Source organism: Myotis nattereri (assembly GCF_964212035.1).
Source record: "Myotis nattereri genome assembly, chromosome: 3".
In the NCBI taxonomy this organism is placed as follows: domain Eukaryota; kingdom Metazoa; phylum Chordata; class Mammalia; order Chiroptera; family Vespertilionidae; genus Myotis; species Myotis nattereri.
The window spans coordinates 47,507,540-47,527,839 of NC_138077.1; the positions used below are offsets into that span (position 1 = coordinate 47,507,540).

General features: G+C 37.3%; 1 protein-coding gene across 1 annotated transcript in view; it reads left to right on the forward strand.

Moving 5' to 3' along the window:
* TPRG1 (tumor protein p63 regulated 1) overlaps positions 1–9,844 on the forward strand; it is a gene marked incomplete at both ends in the record, with an annotated part of 97,549 nt that extends 87,705 nt beyond the window's left edge. The window contains 2 exons of the mRNA XM_081087026.1: positions 297–450; positions 9,650–9,844. Of these exons, the coding sequence (XP_080943152.1) occupies positions 297–450; positions 9,650–9,844 (349 nt within the window). The remainder of the gene's footprint in view (positions 1–296; positions 451–9,649) is intronic.
* Between the last annotated feature and the right edge of the window lie 10,456 nt (positions 9,845–20,300).

Sequence of the window (20,300 nt, forward strand, 5' to 3'; positions counted from 1 at the left end):
TTACCATCAGAATGTTGTCATGAGGTCAGGGTTCAAATGTCCGTCCCTAACATCTGTCCAACCAGGCACTTCCATATAGAATTCTCAACAAAACTTTGAACTCATCATGTTTGGAAGCAAATTCATTCTTTTATTCTTCTATATTTTTGTAACAATTCAACTGTTTGATAGTTAAGCCACTTATCTCAGCAACAATATAAAGGCTAACTGAGTTAGTACATCCTTTTCCCACCCTTGATTTTTATTTTAATCTAATGGAATGGCTAATCTAAAGGGAAACTCCTTTTTTTTTGTAGGAGACAAGGAGAAGGCCTTAGGATCTACTGGGGGAGTCTGGAGCAGCAGTCTCTCTTATCCCGTTGGAATCCATGGTCCACTGAGGTGCCTTATGCTACCTTCACTGAGCATCCTATGAGATATACCAGTGAGCAGTTCCTTGAAATTTGCAAGGTAAGAATTCACTCTTGGGTTAGCTTTGTCGCTACAGTTTTGTGCTTCTAAAGCATGTACAGTAAAAAAAATAAATAACATAAGATATTACATGGGGTTTATATAGGTAAACACTCAAAGAGGTTTATATAAGTTCTCAGTAAACAATGGAGCTGTTTTATATATTTTAAAAATATATAATATTTATATTATCCATACCATGCTATTTCTGTCTTGCTAATTTCTTAGTAGAAAATCATAGTGTAATATTGTTTAAAAATTGCAATAGTTGTTTGTCTAACTGGGCTTGTTACCCATAGTGTGCATATAATTTTCTATACATAATTAAATTCTATTTTATTCAGAGGAGTGTGGATAGTGTGAAGTATGAAGTATGCTTCTGTAGTTATATTTAAGTCAGTTTTTTTTCTCTGCACCTTGGTTGTCTTATCTCTAAGTGGAAATAATGAACACTGACCTTCTTCCCAAACTCATTGGTTCATTGTAAGGTTAAATGAGATAATGTGTTAAAAAAATGTTCTATAAGCTATAAAGCAATTCACAGTATTTTATGCCCTTAAATCTCATCTCACCAAGTAGATTATAAATGTATTGGTGGAGGTAGAATTACTGTTACTATTCTTTCTTCTTCCCCAGGGAAACATAAGCTAAAATACTCTAAATAAAATTATTGGAGCCATACATGCAGTGAAGATCAACCTTGACATTTTCAACAAAACCTGATAGACATATACAAGTTCATTATAGGCCTAGACATTCTTGCCTTCATTATCCTTTCTATGTTTACCTTCATGTGCTGGCATCCATTTCAAATATCACAACTCATTTGATATAAATTCAGAACATGACAACCTGCATGTAAAGTCTTCTGTGGCTGGATGGTATCAATTGCATTTCTTGCATTAGTTTAAACTAACTTATTCATATAAGTTTATATGTATATCATAAAAAATATTTTAAATTGATGCCCCCTATCCTAAAAAGGATGTGAGGCAAAATGTATGTGATTAGAGACTGGATGGGGTCTTCAGCATCCTTTAAGTTGATTGAATTCCATTCTGCTCTCAGGAAAAGTCAATGGTCCTCTCCAAATTTAGGCAATCATCTCAGGGATTTATGGTCTAGTGCTTATTCTGGCTCCAAGCTATTGTAGGACTAAATTAGTTCATTGTATGGATAATGTTTATACTCTTCCTGCTATAATCCTATTTCACAATACCTCAACCCAAGCATCAACAGAAGCCCAGAAGCTCCTAGCCTCACTCTTTACCACCCAACATCAACAAAACAAAACAAAATGAAAACCAATAAGAACAACATAGCACATATGAAAAGGCATTTATGTGAAAGTAGACTCACCGGGGGCATCAGGGAGAGAGTTTGGGAGTTTACATCATTATAACACCCCAAACTTCAAATGGAATATCAGATATTCATGTTTTTAAAAGACCTTATGAATAATAACACCCTAATGAATTGCTCCATAATCCTCTTTCCTCTTCTCTGTATCTTGCTCTTGCCACACCCCCAAGTCTTGTTTTATTTTTTCTTATTAACAGCATAAAGTAGTTTATCTGTTTCCTTTTTTTTTTCTTTTTGTTAATCCTCACCCAAGGATATTTTCCCATTGATTTTTAGAGAGAGTGGAATGCAGAGGGAGAGACAAAGAGAGAGAGAGAGAGAGGGAGAGAAAGAGTCATCAATGTGAGAGAGACATATTGATTGGTTTCCTCCCAGGCATGCCCCTACAAGGGCCTGATCAAACCTGCAAATGAGGTACGTGTCCTTGACTGGAATTGAACCCTGGACTCATCAATGTGTGAGCTGATGCTATATCCACTGAGCCAAACCAGCTAGGGCTAACTGTTTCTTTTTTAACACCAGCTATTCCAACTCAAGAACTTAATAATGTAACTTACCAAAGCCATTTCCTACCTCTAAAGAGAATCTAGTTCTAGCCATTAAAATGATATATATATATATTTTAATGAATAATAGTTGTATTTTATTTTAAGTCAAAATAAATACCAACTTAATAAATAAATAACAGCAATGACCTTTGTGATTATATTCATCACTTCCTGGACCAACACTTCTTTTATTCCTCATACCTTGTGCATCAAGTACCTATTCTTTGAGTGTCCTTTGCTAGAAGAGATTTTGGCTGAAGGATTAAAAAACAAGCTCTATTTATTACAGAGAAATGCCACTGTATTACTCTAATTTCTGTTAGTGTTTTGTTTTATTCTGTTAATAAATAAACACAATCAAATAATTTAAGAAGGAAGTTGAAAACTAAAATATTGAAAGGGGTATGGAATAATTATTTCCCAAATACCCATGAATGTAATTAGTAAACTGGAACATTAAATTTTCCTCAGGCCTTTCTATTAGTCAAAGCTAAAAAGGAAATTTGATGTTGATATAGCTCTTGTTGGATAAAAGTAAGAACAATAGAGAGAGTGAGTGAGTGAGTGAGTGTGTGTGTGTGTGTGTGTGTGTGTGTGTGTATGTGCAGTCCCCTACATGTGTGGGCTTGAGCATAAGGAATGGTTGGCCAGTTGGTTTGTTGGTTTTCAGTCGATCAAACTACTTTGTGGATCTGTTAGGTGTGTTGCTTTTAAGGCTTTTCTTCGTTATTCTTCCAAACTCTTTTTTTTTTTTTTTTTTTTTAATTCCTGGCAACAGTTTGGTTCTCTCTTTTGCCAAGCCATTTCTTAATTTAAAGACCACCCAACTCCCAACTCTGTAGGAAAACAAGTGATCTCCATCTGGGATGTGTGATGATGAGTATTCTGATCCAGTTCTTAGAATCTTAGTTTTTCTTTTGTTGTTGGTTTTTATGTCATAATATTATTTATGTTTAGGACATTTTCCAAAACTGGCTTTGATTAAGACCTAATTATCTTAACATAAAAGAATAAATAAGAGAAAGATAATTCTGGGGATATAGAATACCTTTTATATGAATATTTTGGAATAACATAAGATATTAAAAGGATAATATAAATTAATTTTTCCATTTTCCTTATGAATGAAACAGTAAAAAGTAGAAGAATATGGGGAAAATTGCCTAACTAAATCAAATAGCTGAAATAATGAAAAACAACAACAACTATGGCACAGGAAAGGGAATCATATAGAGCCGAGTTATATGCAGTCAAAATTTTTAACTTATTTACACTCTAATGGAATAACTTAATATTTTTAAAATTCCAAATTTCTTTTTACTCAGAATCTTTTCTTCCAGGTTCTCTTTATTCAACACTTATTTTCTCACACCTACAAAGCAAAGGTATTGTAATTATTGTTAAGGATACAAAAATCAATGAGATAATATTCTTCCCTTTGTAGAATGTATTGCTTAATAGAGGAGGCAGATAAAAATACAAAGACTTTTAAATGAATACTGATTGACTTAAACAGAAGTTTGTATCAAATGAAGAGGAGTGGAGGCACAGGAAGGTACAAAGAGTGTTCTTAGACACAGAATAATTCAATGGAGCTGGAGTTTAATCTTATATATTTGCCATGATAATTCATATAGTTCAAAAAATAGGGGGTAGGATAAAAGTAAGTTTATAATTGTTAATATGGAAAATAATACAATATTTAATAAATAATACATACAAAAATAAACTCTGTATACTCATTACTATAAACCTAGTTTTGCCTCATCTTATAGGTATGTGTGTTTAAACTAAGGTAGAAGTAGTAAGATGAAAAGAAGATGAAGACATTTTGAGTTGTTCAGAATATAGAATCAATGAAAGAAGATAACTGGCAGTATAGATAGGTGAAGAAGAAGATTTCAAATATCTCTGGCTGAGTAGATGGTGATTCCATTAATTTAAATGGAGAAATCTAAAAGAAGAGTAGGTTTGGAGGTTCACTTTAGGACATGAATTTGATGTCCATGGAACATGGGGTAGAGTTGATGGTCAATCAGTTAGAAATTTAGGTCTGAAGCTCAGGAGAAAAAGCTGATCTGGTAACATAGGTTTCAGCATTGGGTCAAAGCTGAGTCTTGGGGATGCTTGGTTAGGAAGTTACCTAGCAAAGAACATGAATGGACACAATTTAAAGTATCTCTTAGTCTCACTGATCAAAAAATCACAATCACATTTATGCAATACTATGTCAAAATACATTTTCTAAAATCCATCTCACTACAGCATTCTATATCTGGCAAATATGATGGTCAAATGGTCTCTTTGCAGACATTCTTGCTTATTTCATAACCTCACCAACATTTTCCAATCTGTGCAGATACTATGCATTATTCATATAAAACAGTTGTGAATATAGGAAATAATAGTTTTGGGCATTGATTACATTATTATAAGATATAAACATATCATGTAATCTATATACATAAAAAGCTAATATGCAAATTGTCCCTGCATGAGTTTGAACAGGAGACCAGGAGTTTGATTGCTCGCTATGATATGTGCTGACCCACCAGGGTCGGTGTGGAATGAAGGAAGGCCCTATCCAGCAGTCAGAAGGCCCCAATCAGCCCTGATCACCAGCCAGACCTAAGGACCCTACCCGTGCACAAATTTCGTGCACTGGGCCTCTAGTATTATATAATTATATATTTTATATTTATTGATTACAATTTGCATATTTTCATGTAATTCACTAACAAAAACCCTGTGTGAAAAGGTAGCGATCTCAGTTTTAAAAACGAGGGCACTTAGAGTGATTAAGTTGACCAAGGTATTACAATAAAATAGTTATATTTCTATACCAAAACAACTTGCTAATATGCAGAGAAATGTGTTTAAATTTGAAGGAACTCTGTGTATGTGCATTCATATTTATTGATATGATATGAAATGATACGATATAATATTATACATTATGACCAGGCTAAACTATACTCCATTGTTTGATTAACTTAACATTTGAAACTTGTAGTGTTATCTCCCCTCTTTTAACTATTGCCTGGCTGGGTTTTTGTAGTGTGTGGAGAGTCTTGCTCTGAGTGACTAGTGAGAGCCCAGTGCTGGTGAATAATAGTGAATGGATCAGGGAAGCTTTACAGCCAAATTAAAGTGATTGCATTTTCTTTTTATTCTTTTTCTGACATCTTTACCTTTCTTTGTAAGGAAATTATGAAAGTGAATCAATATTTTAGCAATTAAATGTGACTTTTATCCTTAGCCCCAATAAGAACAAAACAGATTTTGCCCTCCAGATACTTATAGTAGAAAGAGAGAAGGTTAAAAAAAAGGGAATTAACAAATTATAACTGAATGTGCTAAGACTGTTCATAGAGAAATTCCCAAGGTTTTATAGGAGCCCAGAAGAGGGAACAGGTAAATCCAAAAGTTAACAGGTGACATAACATTTGATATCATCTCAAGGTGAGTGATTTAAGCATCAAAGAAGGTGGGGAAGACATTTTAAGTAAAAGGAACATGGTTAGAAGCTGCAAATTAGAAAGCTATATGAAATGTTCTTGGACAAAGAGTAGTTTGTTTTAGCTCGAGTTTAAAGTGGGTGTGTGTTGATGGGAAGGTTGAAGGAATGAAATAGGATGAGTATGCAAATTAGAATGTATACAGACCTCACTTTTTTAGGAAAGGAACTTCTGCCTCATCTTCCTTTTCTCTCTACATACCTGGCCATACTCATAGTCACAGTGTCTTCATAAAGATAGCTCCAAGTAAAATGTGCAAGAAAGATATAGACATTTTGTCCAGCTGTGTAACTTCCCAAGTGGTTTCCAGTGCTGGGTATTGGATGGACTTAGTCTGCATCCCAGCATGCTTCACTTTCTACATAGGAAGACTGAAACTTATAGCCTGCAGGCTTGGAAAACCTGCTCAGCTGAGGAATGTGGGAGTGCAGGCATGAAACCACGTCTCTTTACCCAGTGTCAACAGGAAGCAAAGGATGGTTGTAATAAGGAAAACTGAGACTCTGGGCAGTGGACTGCTGGCAGACAGCACCTGAAGCAAACCAGGTGCCCAGTCACTCAGCTGGTAAGCTGGTAAATAATAGTTGTAAAGTCAAAAACATCCAACACTCCCCACCACACACACACACACACACACACACACACACACACACACACACACTGCTATACCTTATCCTACCAACACATAGCCCCTATGTAATCGGAGTTGTTAAAATTTGACCCCATGTTTTTGAGACTGGAATAAAAGAAGGAGGCAGGGGTGGGTGTATAAAAGCTTTTAGAGGAAAGTATGTGGCTGGTGGCTTTCATATCAGATGACACTGTGTTTTTGTCACACAGATTGAGTTCGGGTCCTTGAAACACTCCAAAGGCAGCTTGGGGACTTGGCCTTTTATCTGCCTCTCCTTCAATGTACTGCTTGCTCTGTTTTCCAGGCCCCTCTTCCTTTTAGAGGGTTCATAGAAATGACTACAAATAAAGTGCATCTGGCTCTTTGTCAGTTCACTGAGTATAAAATAGTGTCATCTTTTTCTTTACAGCGCTTAGATTCTGAGGCCACAAAGGATTCTCATGCAATGAAGCTTATGATGAGAACTGAGGAGGCACTTAGTAATCTCATTTGACAAACATTTCTTAATGTATAAAAAGGCATCTTGACTATCCAGAGGGTGCTGGCAATGGAAATGTTGAGGTGAATTGTACTTTGGTATTTAGAAAATCATAATTTAATGATGATGATGATAATGATGATGACAACAATGATTTATTGACAATGTTTATTGGTTATTAGCTGTAGACTTCCTTTATGGCCCTTTGCAATATGATTCCAAATTTTAGCCTCATCGCATTTTACTTCCCCAAACCTTCATGAAGTGCATGAGCACGTGTGTACACACACAAAGAGCTTATATACAAACCCTTTATTTCAGTTAGTTTAATCCTTACAAATTATGAGTTTGATCCTATTAGTAGCCTTATTTTATAGAAAAAAGATACTATAAATTTCAGAGAGGGTCTAGAAAAATTAACACCGCTAGTGATTGCAATATTTATAACTTAAGACCAGAACTATTTGATTTCAATACTCACATTGCATCATGCTATACTTTCTTTAGGTAAGTGGTTCTCAACAGAAGATGATTTTGCCCCCAGGGGACATTGGACAATGTGTGGAGACAATTTTGGTTGTCATACCTGGGGTGGGGTGCCATTGGGATCTAGTGAGTGGAGGCTAAGGATTCTTCTTAACTTTCTGCAATAGAGTATCCTCTCCGTAAGCAAAGAGTTATCTGGCTCTAAATAACAATGGTCTCAAGGTAGAGAACCTTGGTTTAGTTGTATAGATAGGCATACATGCTTGTTATTCTAGTTCTTAGAAAAGTGGATGAAATATTTGAGTGGAGGTATAAGTGAAATATAATAGAATAAAAAATAACTTTTGCCATGACTATGTGGGAAAGCATTGTGGGCAAGATAGCATTTAAGCTTGGTTTTTATGATGAATAGAAATGTGGGCACTATAGATGTTGTGGATGGAATAGCCAGAACTAAATGTTCCTAGGCAAGATTAGTACTCTATTTTCTTAAAAGAAAAAAAACCATTTTAAGATAAAATCTTATTTAGACCCCAAATATATAAAACTAATAAAAACAGAGCAGGTCTAATTGATTCTATTGTAGGAACTTAAGCAGGTTACCTGCTTGGCTTCTTTTCTTCCACACCCACTCCCCCAACCCTCAGGATTCTATCCCAACATTATTAATAAGAGAACTTCCTTTTTTCTCAAAATAATCCTGGTTTTATGATAAAATATATTGTCACCCACTCAATGATGGAATCCAGTGTTCTAAGGAATGTGGTTTGAAAATTATTGAGTTTGATTTTTTCTCTCTCTACCTTTAGAAAATAAGGAACATAAATTCTTGCCTAAACATTAGAATTTTATTGCTATTAATAACAGTGTTTTATAGGAGAGAGGGCTTTAGGGCTTAAGTTAAGTGACCTGAGTCCAAGACCTTTCTCAGCTGCTTTCTAATTATTTGGCATTCGATAAATCTCTAGAACTCTTGGGCCCTCAGTTTACCTATTAGACTCCTTTGCATTGTCCCCAGTGCTGAGCGTATTTTCCAACAGAAGTTCATTGACTTTGTTTATTTCTAACCCCTGCGCTTTATCCTATCTTGTTTAGGCTACTAACTTCACTTACAGGTATTGTTCTTGACTTCTGGATCTATAATCATTGTTATGGAATTTTTAACTATAGACATGGACTTTTCATCTGCATATTTCTTCATGCTTTAGGCTCAAGTATCCAGCTGGCTATTGTAAATCTCTAAAGGGCTTACTGGTTAGACACTTCAAAAACACATCTAAAACAGAATACTTGAGCACTCACCACCTCCAACCCCTACTCCCGCAGGCTTCTCCAACTCAGTAATGATAGTACTACTATTTGATAGACCAAAATGCTAGATGTCATCTTTGATTCTTCTAGTCTCTCTTCACCTCCTATATTCAATGATATCAGCAAGTACTATGACTCTACCTTGAAGAATATCCCCAATTCAACCAGTTCTCATGTTCTTAACTGTTATCTGGTCCAAGCCACAATCATCTCTTGCCTGGACTGCTGAAGTGACCTCCAAACCCATTTTTTAGATTATTATTGTATCACTTGTTTAAGGGCAGAGACTATATCTTCTTTGTTTTTACATTTTTAGAAGCACCCAACAGGTATCTCGTTCATAATAGACTATCAGAAAATATGGGTTAAACTGACTTCTTAATGTTGCACAAATTATCCTATATAATAAAAGGCTAACATACAAATTGTTCCCTCAACTGGAAGTTGAACTGGGAGTTGAACCAGGAGTTCGACCAGGGGGCAAGGCCAGCCTATAAACTGCCCACGGCCCCTCCCTCTGACCAGCCCAGCCCAAATTGGCCCTGATTGGGCAGGGCCAGCCAGACCCTGTACATGAATTTGTGCATCAAGCCTCTAGTGAATAATAAAAATAAACAAGATAAGGCAGATGATTTTATGTACATAACTTGTTAAGTGATTAATTACTTAGTGATAAATTAGTGATTAATTTACTAAAAGACTAACAGAAGCAACATTAACAATTCTAAGAAATGAATTCTTGTTTAAGAAGTAAGAATCACTGTAGCTCCCAAGAGTGGTCAACTTTTGTAAGAATTGTTTGGGGCAGGGATTCATCTGGAACTAATCTGCATTCACTAACTCTGTGCCTTCTTTTCCTCTTCAGCTGTCTGGGTTCATGTCTAAGCTTGTTCCAGCTATCCAGAATGCCCTCAAGAGTTCCAGTGGATCTGGAGGAGGAAAAGGACTGATGGTGTTAACTGAACCCATTTTGATTGAGACCTACATGGGACTGATGTCATTCATTGGAAACCGCAACAAACTTGGCTATTCCCTTGCCCGTGGGAGTATTGGTTTTTGAGATTCTTTTTGATGTATAAGTACATCATTCATAGATATATCATTATTGAAGATTCTTGTTCAGCCCACCATATTTTTGGACTGAAATAATTAACTACTTTTAAATAATATTACATGATTTTAAATATTTAGTATCTTAGAAAATCTAAAATCTTGATTATACCGATAGAGGTACCCTTCAGATCTTATGTGAGGATAATCAAGTTTCCTAAAATGAGAAAATAAATTCTCCTAAACCTATTAAATAATGTTATCAAGTGAATACCTGATCATAAACTCAGAGCAGACGCTCTGGGTTCCTGTTCCTCTCTCCTCTAAATGAAGGCATTTTCCAGGCCTTGATCTTTAGCCCTCTGATCCTGATCTTCTCTCTCATTGGGTACTCTCTATTATATTAACTACCCTTCTTATGAGAGTGACTTCCAAATCTACATTTGCATCCCTGATATTTCTTTAAGATTCAGTTTTGCATTTGTGTCTGCTGATCATCTATATCACTGTTCCAATGGCCTCTCATATTCAACATCTTCAAATGCCTGGATTTCTCTGTGGCATTTTCAGGGACCCAGTCATTATTCTTGAAATCCATGAGCTTTGATTTCTTTAAACTCCTTGCCAAATACATCCCATATAGTATCTGTCTTAGTCAGTTTGGGCCACTATAACAAAATACCACAAATTGGATGGCTTATGAACAACTGAAATTTATTTGTCACCGTTCTGGAAGCTGGAAGTCTGAGATTAAGATGCCAGCATGGTCAGCTGAGGGACTCTCCTGAGGTTTCAGATTTCATTATATATGGCAAAGGGGCAAAGCTGTCCTCTTGTGCTGCTTTTATAAGGGCATTACTATCTGCCCTCGTGACCTAATCACTGCCTACTGGCCCCACATCGGGCTTTAAGATTTCAACATATGAAATTTGGGGTGGGGGATGGGAGACACAAACATTCAGGCCATTAAAGTATCACATCTGTATGTGACTTAGCATTATACCCTAATTCCCAGATGTCAGACTGTTCATTCTTCTTTAAAAATTGTACATATACTTCTCCTTCCCATCCCCACAGGTATATTATTAGATCAACATTTTTACATTTTTAAATTCTGCTCACTTAGAGAATGGCCATAGTCTGCTTTTTGTTTTTGTTTTGTTTTTTACAGGTCATAGCCTTTTAATTGGGATCCTCAATTCAAGGCTAGCTTCTGATCCAATCTGCTCTTGGTTGCCAGATTCATAAAGCACAATTTGATCATATCAGTCTCTGCTCAAGAATTTTCAATGGCTCATTTCTGTTTGTAGTTTTTTGTTCAAACATTTTTTTTTTTTTTAATAGCAGGCCCTTCTGTTTTAATGGGTGTCCAATATGAAGAACAGATAGAAGTAGGGCCACAATGATTAAAGTAGAAGTGGTGATGCCACTAGCCGCCTTCTTTTGGAGTCTCAGAGGGAGGTCCCCGTGGAATGTTTATGGATCCCAAAGGTTTTTGAGGTGCATCCTAACTCATTTTGTTTCCATTGTTCTTTTTCCTTTTATTTCCTCTTCATATTTCCTTGACTTATGTCTCATTTTGAACAACTTGAGAGATTATCTTATCTTTTCTCAATTCTTCAAGTTTCTTGTATTTTTTAAAATTCCAATTTTACCTTATTTTTAATTCATTTTGAATGTTGAACACCAGATACATTATTATAATCAGCTTTTTACCTGTCGCAAGACTCAAAGTTGAGAAACCTTGGTAGGAATTCAAATAAAAAAAATTCAGGCATATTTTGTGTGTGTGTTTTGCTTAAGTGGTATCTATTTTTTAAGTTTTTAAAAAACTTACTTCCTCGATTCCTAAGATTTGTCCTCTGATACATTCACAAACATCAATTTGATGGAGGTATTCAGAACCCAAGCCTTGAATAAACCTCATTTCATTTTATCTTTGTTTACTTCCATTAGTATTTCCCTCCCTCTTCTCCCCCTTCCCAGCATCCACTTCCCCACCATGATAGCAAATATTGTTACAATCCCCAAGGCAGGGGACTTCTATTCAGACTGTAAAAGGAAATGTTGAAATTTTTAGCTGTCCTGTCAACAGTAGTGGAAAGAAAAGTCGTTGGATTATTTTGGCAGTGGTTCTGAAGTCCTCATAATTGGCAAATTATTATGACACTGTTGCCTGAAAATCCCCATTTGCCTCAAGATAGTGGCATTTGTTGGCAGAAGCATCTGAAATGTCCAGCCCTTTCTCTTCAGTTACCATTTAAGGATCAGCCTGGCAGTTGACTTCTCTCTGCATAGTTGTCCTCTTTGTAACCTAAGCTGGACTGTTCCCAAATGACCTTCTAAAGGACGCATTGTAACATTGTCAATGGAATTAAATCAGAAAAGATGAGAGGAGGTAGATGTCTCTGAGCCTTGAGATCCAGTCTGTAACAATAGAATATGCATTTAATCTTACTGAAGCTATTCAGTATGCAGAACGCGGAGATGATAACAGGAGAACTGTCTTCACATTTCACAAAGACTCTCGAGAGATATGCTATAAAATAATAAATGTGGCCTAGAAAGCAGGATTATGATCAGAGGATGAGAGAATACAGGAATTTGGATAGTAATGTAAAACAAGAATAAACTTCTTCTTAAAGTTAGAAATGTCCAAAAATAGAATGGGTTGCTCCTAGAAAGAGCGAGACCCGTATCGCTTGATGTGTTCAAGTAGAGACAGATCAAGTGGATATTGTGAAAGGGATTGCTGAAGAGACAATTGATGTAATCCTTTAACCTACGATTTTTATGATCCTCCAAATCATTGTTGCTATTGATTAGATAATTAAACTCCTTTTTGTTTGAAAAGAGTTAAATCAGTCAGGTGAGACCTTGGAAAAGTACTTTAACTTTCCTAAGGTTTAATTTTCTCATCTGCAAAGTGGAGGCAATAATAACTCTGCCTTTTTCATAAAGGTCTTATGAGGACTTAATGGAATGAGGTAAGTTATTTTATTAAAGAAAAGGCATTGAGTACTTGCCTGCAGAATGATGTGACTTTTGCAGCAGAAAGTAGGATAACATCCAAAAACATTAAATTCAGTTCTCCCTTAGAATGATTTCTTGGTCATGGTAGACCCATTGGCCAACTTTTTCTCTGGCGACACTTGATGTTCTCACTTGGGCTCCCCAGGAAACATCCCAAATCATTGGAACTAATGGACACTTGGGCTTTTCCTTCAGATTATCATCAGGACTATGCCAATGAAGTTTCCAAAAGGGGCATCATAGGTTTAATTGGGAATAGGTTTAGTTACAAAAGTCATTTATTATGAAGCATGTGATCATTCAAATGTCATAGTTGGCTACCTTCTTTATTTGATCTTTATCCCATTCAGGAATTCCCACTAGAAAATCCCAGAAAGTCTCTATTGACAGCTTACTCACAGTCTTCTAATGCATTTTGGCCAGTTCTGATGGTTAGAAATTTCTCTTTTTGCTTACTTAGATCCTGTAATGTCCATCTGCCATCTCTTTTATTTAAAAACTAGAGGCCAGGTGCATGAATTTGTGCACTGTTGGGGTCTGGTCGCCTGCCCCAATGGGGGCTGATCAGGGCTGGGCCGGCGGGCAGGAGGGGACACAGGAGGTTGACCGGCTGGCCCTAACCCCCATCAGGGTTGGGGGGCTGATTGGGGGCCCGGGCCAACCAGGAGGAGGGGCCACGGGAGGTTGGGAGGGGCCGATCAGGGCCCCAATTGGGCTGGTTGGCCGCTGCAGTGTGCAGCATAGTGACCAGCCATTCCAGTCATTCTGGTCGCTTGGCTTTTATATATATAGATAGTCTTATGCTGGAGTAGGCTCAGCTTGGATTTCCACATCAGGATGTGGGACATTGGGTACAGAGTAAGGGCTGACTGATGCTCTGTTATTTACAACAAAGTGGATGGTCAAGAATCACTATCCCTTACCTCCCACATTTGGCCAGACTCAAAAGTAGAAAAAAGAGACAATTTATGAGTTTGGGGTATTTTACCTTGAGGCCCATTCTCATTGCCTTTACTGAAGCATTACTAAGGAATCCAGTGCTCAGGGCTGTGGAGCCAAAGAAGCATAGGAACCATCTAATCCAAAACTTTTACTTCACAGAGTAAAACCTAGAAATTGGGAAGAAATTGCTAAAAAAGCAGATGGTGAGTTTTGGGCAATACTAAGATTAGAGTGTAAAGCTTCCAGTTTCCTATTCCTGATCTATTGCTCTTTCCATATATCTCCATTCCCAGAGAAAGGCATGCCGTGTAAATCAGTGTATATTAGTTGCTGGTTTAATTCAGAGGTGAGAGGAAAAAATGGATCACTGTTGTATAGAGGGAACTTCCAGAAATTACCTGAATTTTCTTGAAGGCTAAGGTCACTCATAGAGCTCTCTGATTTCCTCTCTGATCAAAAAGCCCAAACAAAACTGCGGAAGCCAACACAGCCAGCAGATATTTTTTTAAGTAGGGTTTACCTCTGCCTGGTATGTTGTGGGGCAGGAGAGGGGAGGACAAAAGTATTAAATTTTGCTTTAAAAGCTCCTCAGAAATTCTTTGCACATAAGAGACCAAGTCGAAGAAAAGAAGGTGACTGTGCCAAAGGGAAGAAAGAGAGAGGCTAATGCCTGTGGTTTTCAAAGGTTAACAGCAACAACCAAAAAAAGCCCCAGTATTTGCACAGGGATGAATACTTACTGGCTCTTGGCCAACAATTATACAAGGGCTTGTGCCCACATCCTGTAGCTGTGGTTTAGGGACGCTGCTCTTGAGTGACTTCTTATGCTTAGTGGCAGGAAACTTTAGTCACTCATGTGTAAACTCAACTTTGGTCTGCACCTCCCACAACGTGCTCCTAAGGCAGGTAGGGGGCCAGGTCTCCTGATTTCCTTGGAGATACCAGTTCTTCAGAGGTTCAGGAAGAACTCCATTTGTGGCCTGAGGAGTGTCGGAGACTTGATCAATACTTATCTTATTCCACTCAATTGTAGCAGCAACCCCTTAGTACAATTCTGTCACCACAAAGAGGAATTAGGATATCCTTCGCTAAACCCTTGTTTTAGTATCAAAACCCAAGACCCCCCCCCCCCCAAAAAAAGTGGATTATATTTCATTTTAGGGCTGCAACCATTGTGAAATCTGAGAGGCAAATACATGAGGTTGCTCCTGAGTCTAGATCTTTTACCTGATGAACTATTTTATACTCAATTATAAAATGTTCTTAGTAAACATCTTGCAAGTCTCCTTTTTAGTGAAGCCAAATAGAATTTGCAATAAACTGTTCAAAGAGCAGATGGTGAATACCTGGCAATACTGGGATTATATTCTAAAACCCCCAATTTCCTATTTATTTCTGGTCCACTGCTCTTTCCAAATATCTCCATTCCCAGGGAAAAGCAAATCATCAGAATCAGTATATCATAGCTGCTGAGTTAATTTGAGGTGATAACATAATAGGTCCAGTTTAATTAACTCTCATGTGTTTAGATATATACGAGAGATCCTGATGCTACACTATGTATGGAACATATATTGGGGTCAAGTTCTCTAAGTCACCACCTTCTTGCTCACATTTAATGCTTACTGCATGCGCTGCAGAATTCCTTCTTTCCTTTAACATTCTCTGCTCACTCTTCATGGGTTCATTTAAATTGAGATTAGAAGAGACCTTAAAGGACATCTAGGTTAGCCTCCTACCTATTGCAGCAATCTACTCCACCAAAACACAGCCAAGGCAGACTCAGCTTATGCAAAAACATTCCAAGATAGAGAACCCCTTACTTTCTACAGCAACTAATTCTACTGCTTTTTATCTGTTGGTACCAGTAGTATACTCAGAGTTATATCAACCTTCCAAACCTATGTCATATTCTAGTCAACAGGGAATTGGACCAAGTCTCTGATCCACAATTCTGTTTCACTGATGATGTCATTTTGACTTAACCACGTGAACAGGAAATAGAAGGTATTCTAACAATTGTGTGACACCAGCATGGAAATGTATCCCCCAAAATTCTGGGGCTTGTGTCACCAAAAGTCACACTGGAGACTTTTCTAGTGTATCAGTGGACTGGAACATGTCAAGATATACCTTCTAAGGCAGCTGTAAAGTTTCTGCTCTTATATTACTAAGAAAGAGCCACAATGCCTAATGAGGTTCTTTAGATTTTGGAGGCAACATAGACTATTTCAACCCATTGATCAAATGATTCAAAAGATTGCTAATTTTGAGTGAGACACAGAACAAGAGAAGGATCTGGAGCAGTTTCAGGCTGCTGTGCAAGCTGCTTTATCACTTGGGCTACATCCTATATACCCAGCAGACCCAGTGGTGCTTGGAGTATCCGTGGCAAATGGAGGTCCTGCATGGAACATTTGGCCAGCCGCTATAGGTGAGTCACTGAGTAGACATTAGGATTTTAAGCAAAAATATCCCATTCTGTTAGATAACATTTCTTTTTTTTCTTTTTGATTTCTACTGGGCTCTAGTAGAGACTGGGCACTTCACTATTGGCCACCACATAGTAATACAGTCTAAGCTGCCCATACCTGGGGTTTCCTGGAGAGTTCCCTACACTCAATGGATTGAGGAGACAATGTTGAACTTCATTTTTAAATGATTCTGTGTGATATGCTGCATCACCTGAATGTGGAGAGTGAGGGCACCTACTCCATGGTTATCCTGAAAGACACTGTGACGGAAATTCCTGCTAAGCGGCAGAATAAATGGAATGCCATTCCTACATCCTGCTTCAAGACTACTTTTTTTTTTTTTTATAAGAAAGCAGATCTGGGTGGTGATATGGCCCAGTTACTGTCACACATACCTCATGAAGACACCTCAGCTCACTAGTTGCAGAGCCATGATGCCACTTCTTCCATTCTGTCTCTGTCAGGTTGGGTTCAGTTTCACATAATATAAACCAGTGGTTCTCAACCTTTTGGCCCTTTAAATACAGTTCCTCATGTTGTGACCCAACCATAAAATTATTTTCGTTGCTACTTCATAACTGTAATGTTGCTACTGTTATTAATCGTAATGTAAATATCTGATATGCAGGATGGTCTTAGGTGACCCCTGTGAAAGGGTAGTTCGACCACCAAAGGGGTCGCGACCCACAGGTTGAGAACCGCTGAATTCCACTATTTTAAACAGAAAGTGTTCAACATTTGGGATGAAGTATTTACAATGTTGTTAGAAAGGCTGGAGCACAAGCTTGAGACTGTGACTCCAGAGCTGATTCCCTGGACAGCACTGCAAAATTGGCCCACCAAAAGTTTAGTTATCTCTGCCACACATAGGAAGCTGGGCAATCAGGAAGTTGTTATCCCCATAGCAGGTACCTGGATAACACCACACCTAAGTTACAATCTAAGTATCAGGAGCTACTGGGTCTAGAGCCACATTGCATCTGCTAGGTCTACAAGAGCAAGATGAATGTGACATATTCTGCCCCCTTCCTCCTTATTTATTCTGAAGCAGGATATTGGAAGAACATTCCATTTCTTTCTCTTAATAGTAACTGCAAAGTTTTTTTGAGGGTTTATAGGTACCAGAAAGTGTGGTACAGTCTTTGCATTCACTATATCAATGACTCAATCCTCAGATACCTCTGAAGAATACATTAATGTCATTGTCACAAACTCTATTGAAACAAAGGAAAGCAAAGTGCAAAGAGGCTTAAAACTTGGCTAAGATTGTGCACTCATGGGTAGAAGGCATGGATTAAGTTAGAATTTAAACACATCCAGACCCTAGCTAAAAAGAAATCTGAGAATTATATTATTTTTCTAATTGGTGCAAAGACTTACTAGAACAAGATGGGAATAGATGTTAAGCCAGTCATTCTACTGGATCCACAATTTGACTTATATTAAAGATAGCTGTTAAGCTATTTTCTCTCCTGATTGACTATAAACTTTTTGAAGGTATTCTAATTTCTCCTCTAACATAGATCTTTACACATTCTAGGCAATCAGTCCATAATGTATTTTATGAACCTGATGTCATAGTCATTTTTATTTCAACCCATTTTGTAGCATATGTTTAAATTCTGTGAAACCACTGCCTTTTTGTGGTCTGGTTTTACAAAGTGTCAAACCAAGTTAAGCCTTCTCCCTGACTTTAGAAAGAAATAGCATTTTGATTTTACCAAACGCTTTTTATTCCCCAGACTTTGTTGTGGTTACATCAAAACACATAGCAACACTCAGAATTTACCATAGTTACAGAAAGTGAGGAATGACATTTTATTGGGGTTAAAGAAAATAATAAAGAAGACTAGTTGAGTGATGCCCAGTGCATCAGTCAGAAGCTTGTCAGTTTTAAAACAGAGTTCAGTTAGCAGAAGTGTAGGCCACACCTAGAATAATCAGAACATGATGGCCTGGTAGGTGCTCTGGCCAGAAGCGGTTTGTCAGAAAGAAGTGATGAGCTGAGGCAACCATCATTGGTATAGAGACAAAGGTCAGGTTGTCACCCAATAATGAGTGATTGGTAAAACCTCAACTGTGTATAGATTCCTTAGAGGGTTCATGCCTTTTTGCAATAATGAGAAATTCCATAATCTTTTGCTGCCCAACACAGTAGCCAATAACCATGAAATATGGCAGATGAGACTTAGGAACTGAAATTTTTATCTAATTTTGTTTTAACTAATGTAATTTCATATAGCCACATGTCTAGTGGCTATCTTGCTAGACAATAAAGGTATAGAATAAAAAATATGGTTAAAAATAAAATCCTTAATAGCAACAATCTTGTCTGAGGTTATTTGATGCCACTAAAGATAAACAAGATCACACCTTATTTAGTACTTTATTTTTGCTTCCATATTCTATCAAATGGTAAAGAAAATCAAATGATACAGAAGAGCTTGTGGTGGACACCAACAGCTTCCTAACTCCTTTCTATTTCCAACTTAGTGGTAGCTTATTTTGAGTCTCTGTTTCTGGTTCTGTTGGTAGTTACCTTCATAACTCTGAAAAATATATTTTCATTTGTTTGTATTGATTTATCATTATCAGATATCACCTACCAACATATGTTTATGAAAGAACCAGACTAAGTTCACATACACTGTACTTCCCACTTCCTTTTCCTCCTTAAGTGTTTATTATTTTCACTACTTTATTGATTACATTTGTTTTTTAAATAATATTTTATACTTTTATTTTCTTAAATATATTTTTATTGATTTTAGATAAGAAGGGAGAGAGATAGAAACATCAGTAATAAGAGGAAATTATTCCTTGGCTGACTCCTGCACACACACACCCGCCCCCCCAATGGGGAATGAGCACACAATCCGAGCATATGCCTTTAACTGGAATCAAACCTGGGACCCTTCAGTCTGCAGGCCAATGATTTATCCACTGAACCAAACAAGCTAAGGTTGCACTTGTATTTTTTAATCATCTTTGGGTATTAGCTCAATATCAATAAAGATATTGATGAGATATCCCTGCTTTTCTCCAGCAACTCTTATTTTTCATCTTTTGTCACATATGTATTTACTTCTATATTATCCAGGTTGCAAATATGTACAAATTAAGTGTGTCCCACTTGTTTTTACTTAATAATTCTGAGGAGAGTAGTGATGGGGTTGTAGAAGAAGGAATGTGAGACATATTACCTGCTGGTTTGTTTCAGTTCTCCCTCTTAAATTCCTGGTGCAAAATAATAACTCATCATCTATACATCTTCAAACTTATCAAACATTTTATTACTTTTGTCTTCTTATAAGCCCATAAGTTATTACTATTCTTGTTTTGCAGATAAAGAAATCAAAATAGAAATATATAGAATGACTTGACCAACGTCGTGTAACTGGGAAATAGGTAAGCTGAGAGGTTTTCTGATGACCGATCACCTCACAAATCTGTTCTCAATAAGTGTCCTTACTACTGAAGTTTGCAAAAATGTTATTATAAGTTGGATTTTTTGCTTCAGGTCTACAATCCATGGTTTATGTTGGAGCAGAGAAATTTGAAGCTTGTGTACTGCGACCACATTTCTTTCAAGGAACTGTAGAAATGCCTCCAGGCATCTGGGTGTTTCATGAACCAAAGTTGGCAAATGTTTACCATGGGTAAAGAATCATCTAACATTAAACTAACATTTACCAAATAATCATATGCTAATGTATAGTTTAGGATATCCTATATAATAAAGAGGTAATATGCAAATTGACCGTCACACCCTCACACAAGATGACCACCCCCATGTGGTCACAAGATGGCCAGCAGGAGAAGACAGTTGTGGGTGACCAGGCCAGCAGGGTAGGGCAGTTTTGGGCAATTGGGCCAAAAAGGGAGGGCAGTTGTGGGAGACTGGGCTGGTAGGGGAGGGCAGTTGGGGGTGACTGGGCCTGCAGGGGAGAGAAGTTGAGGGCAATTGAGCCAGCAGGGGAGGGCACTTGGGGATGATTGGGCTGGCAGGTGAGGGCA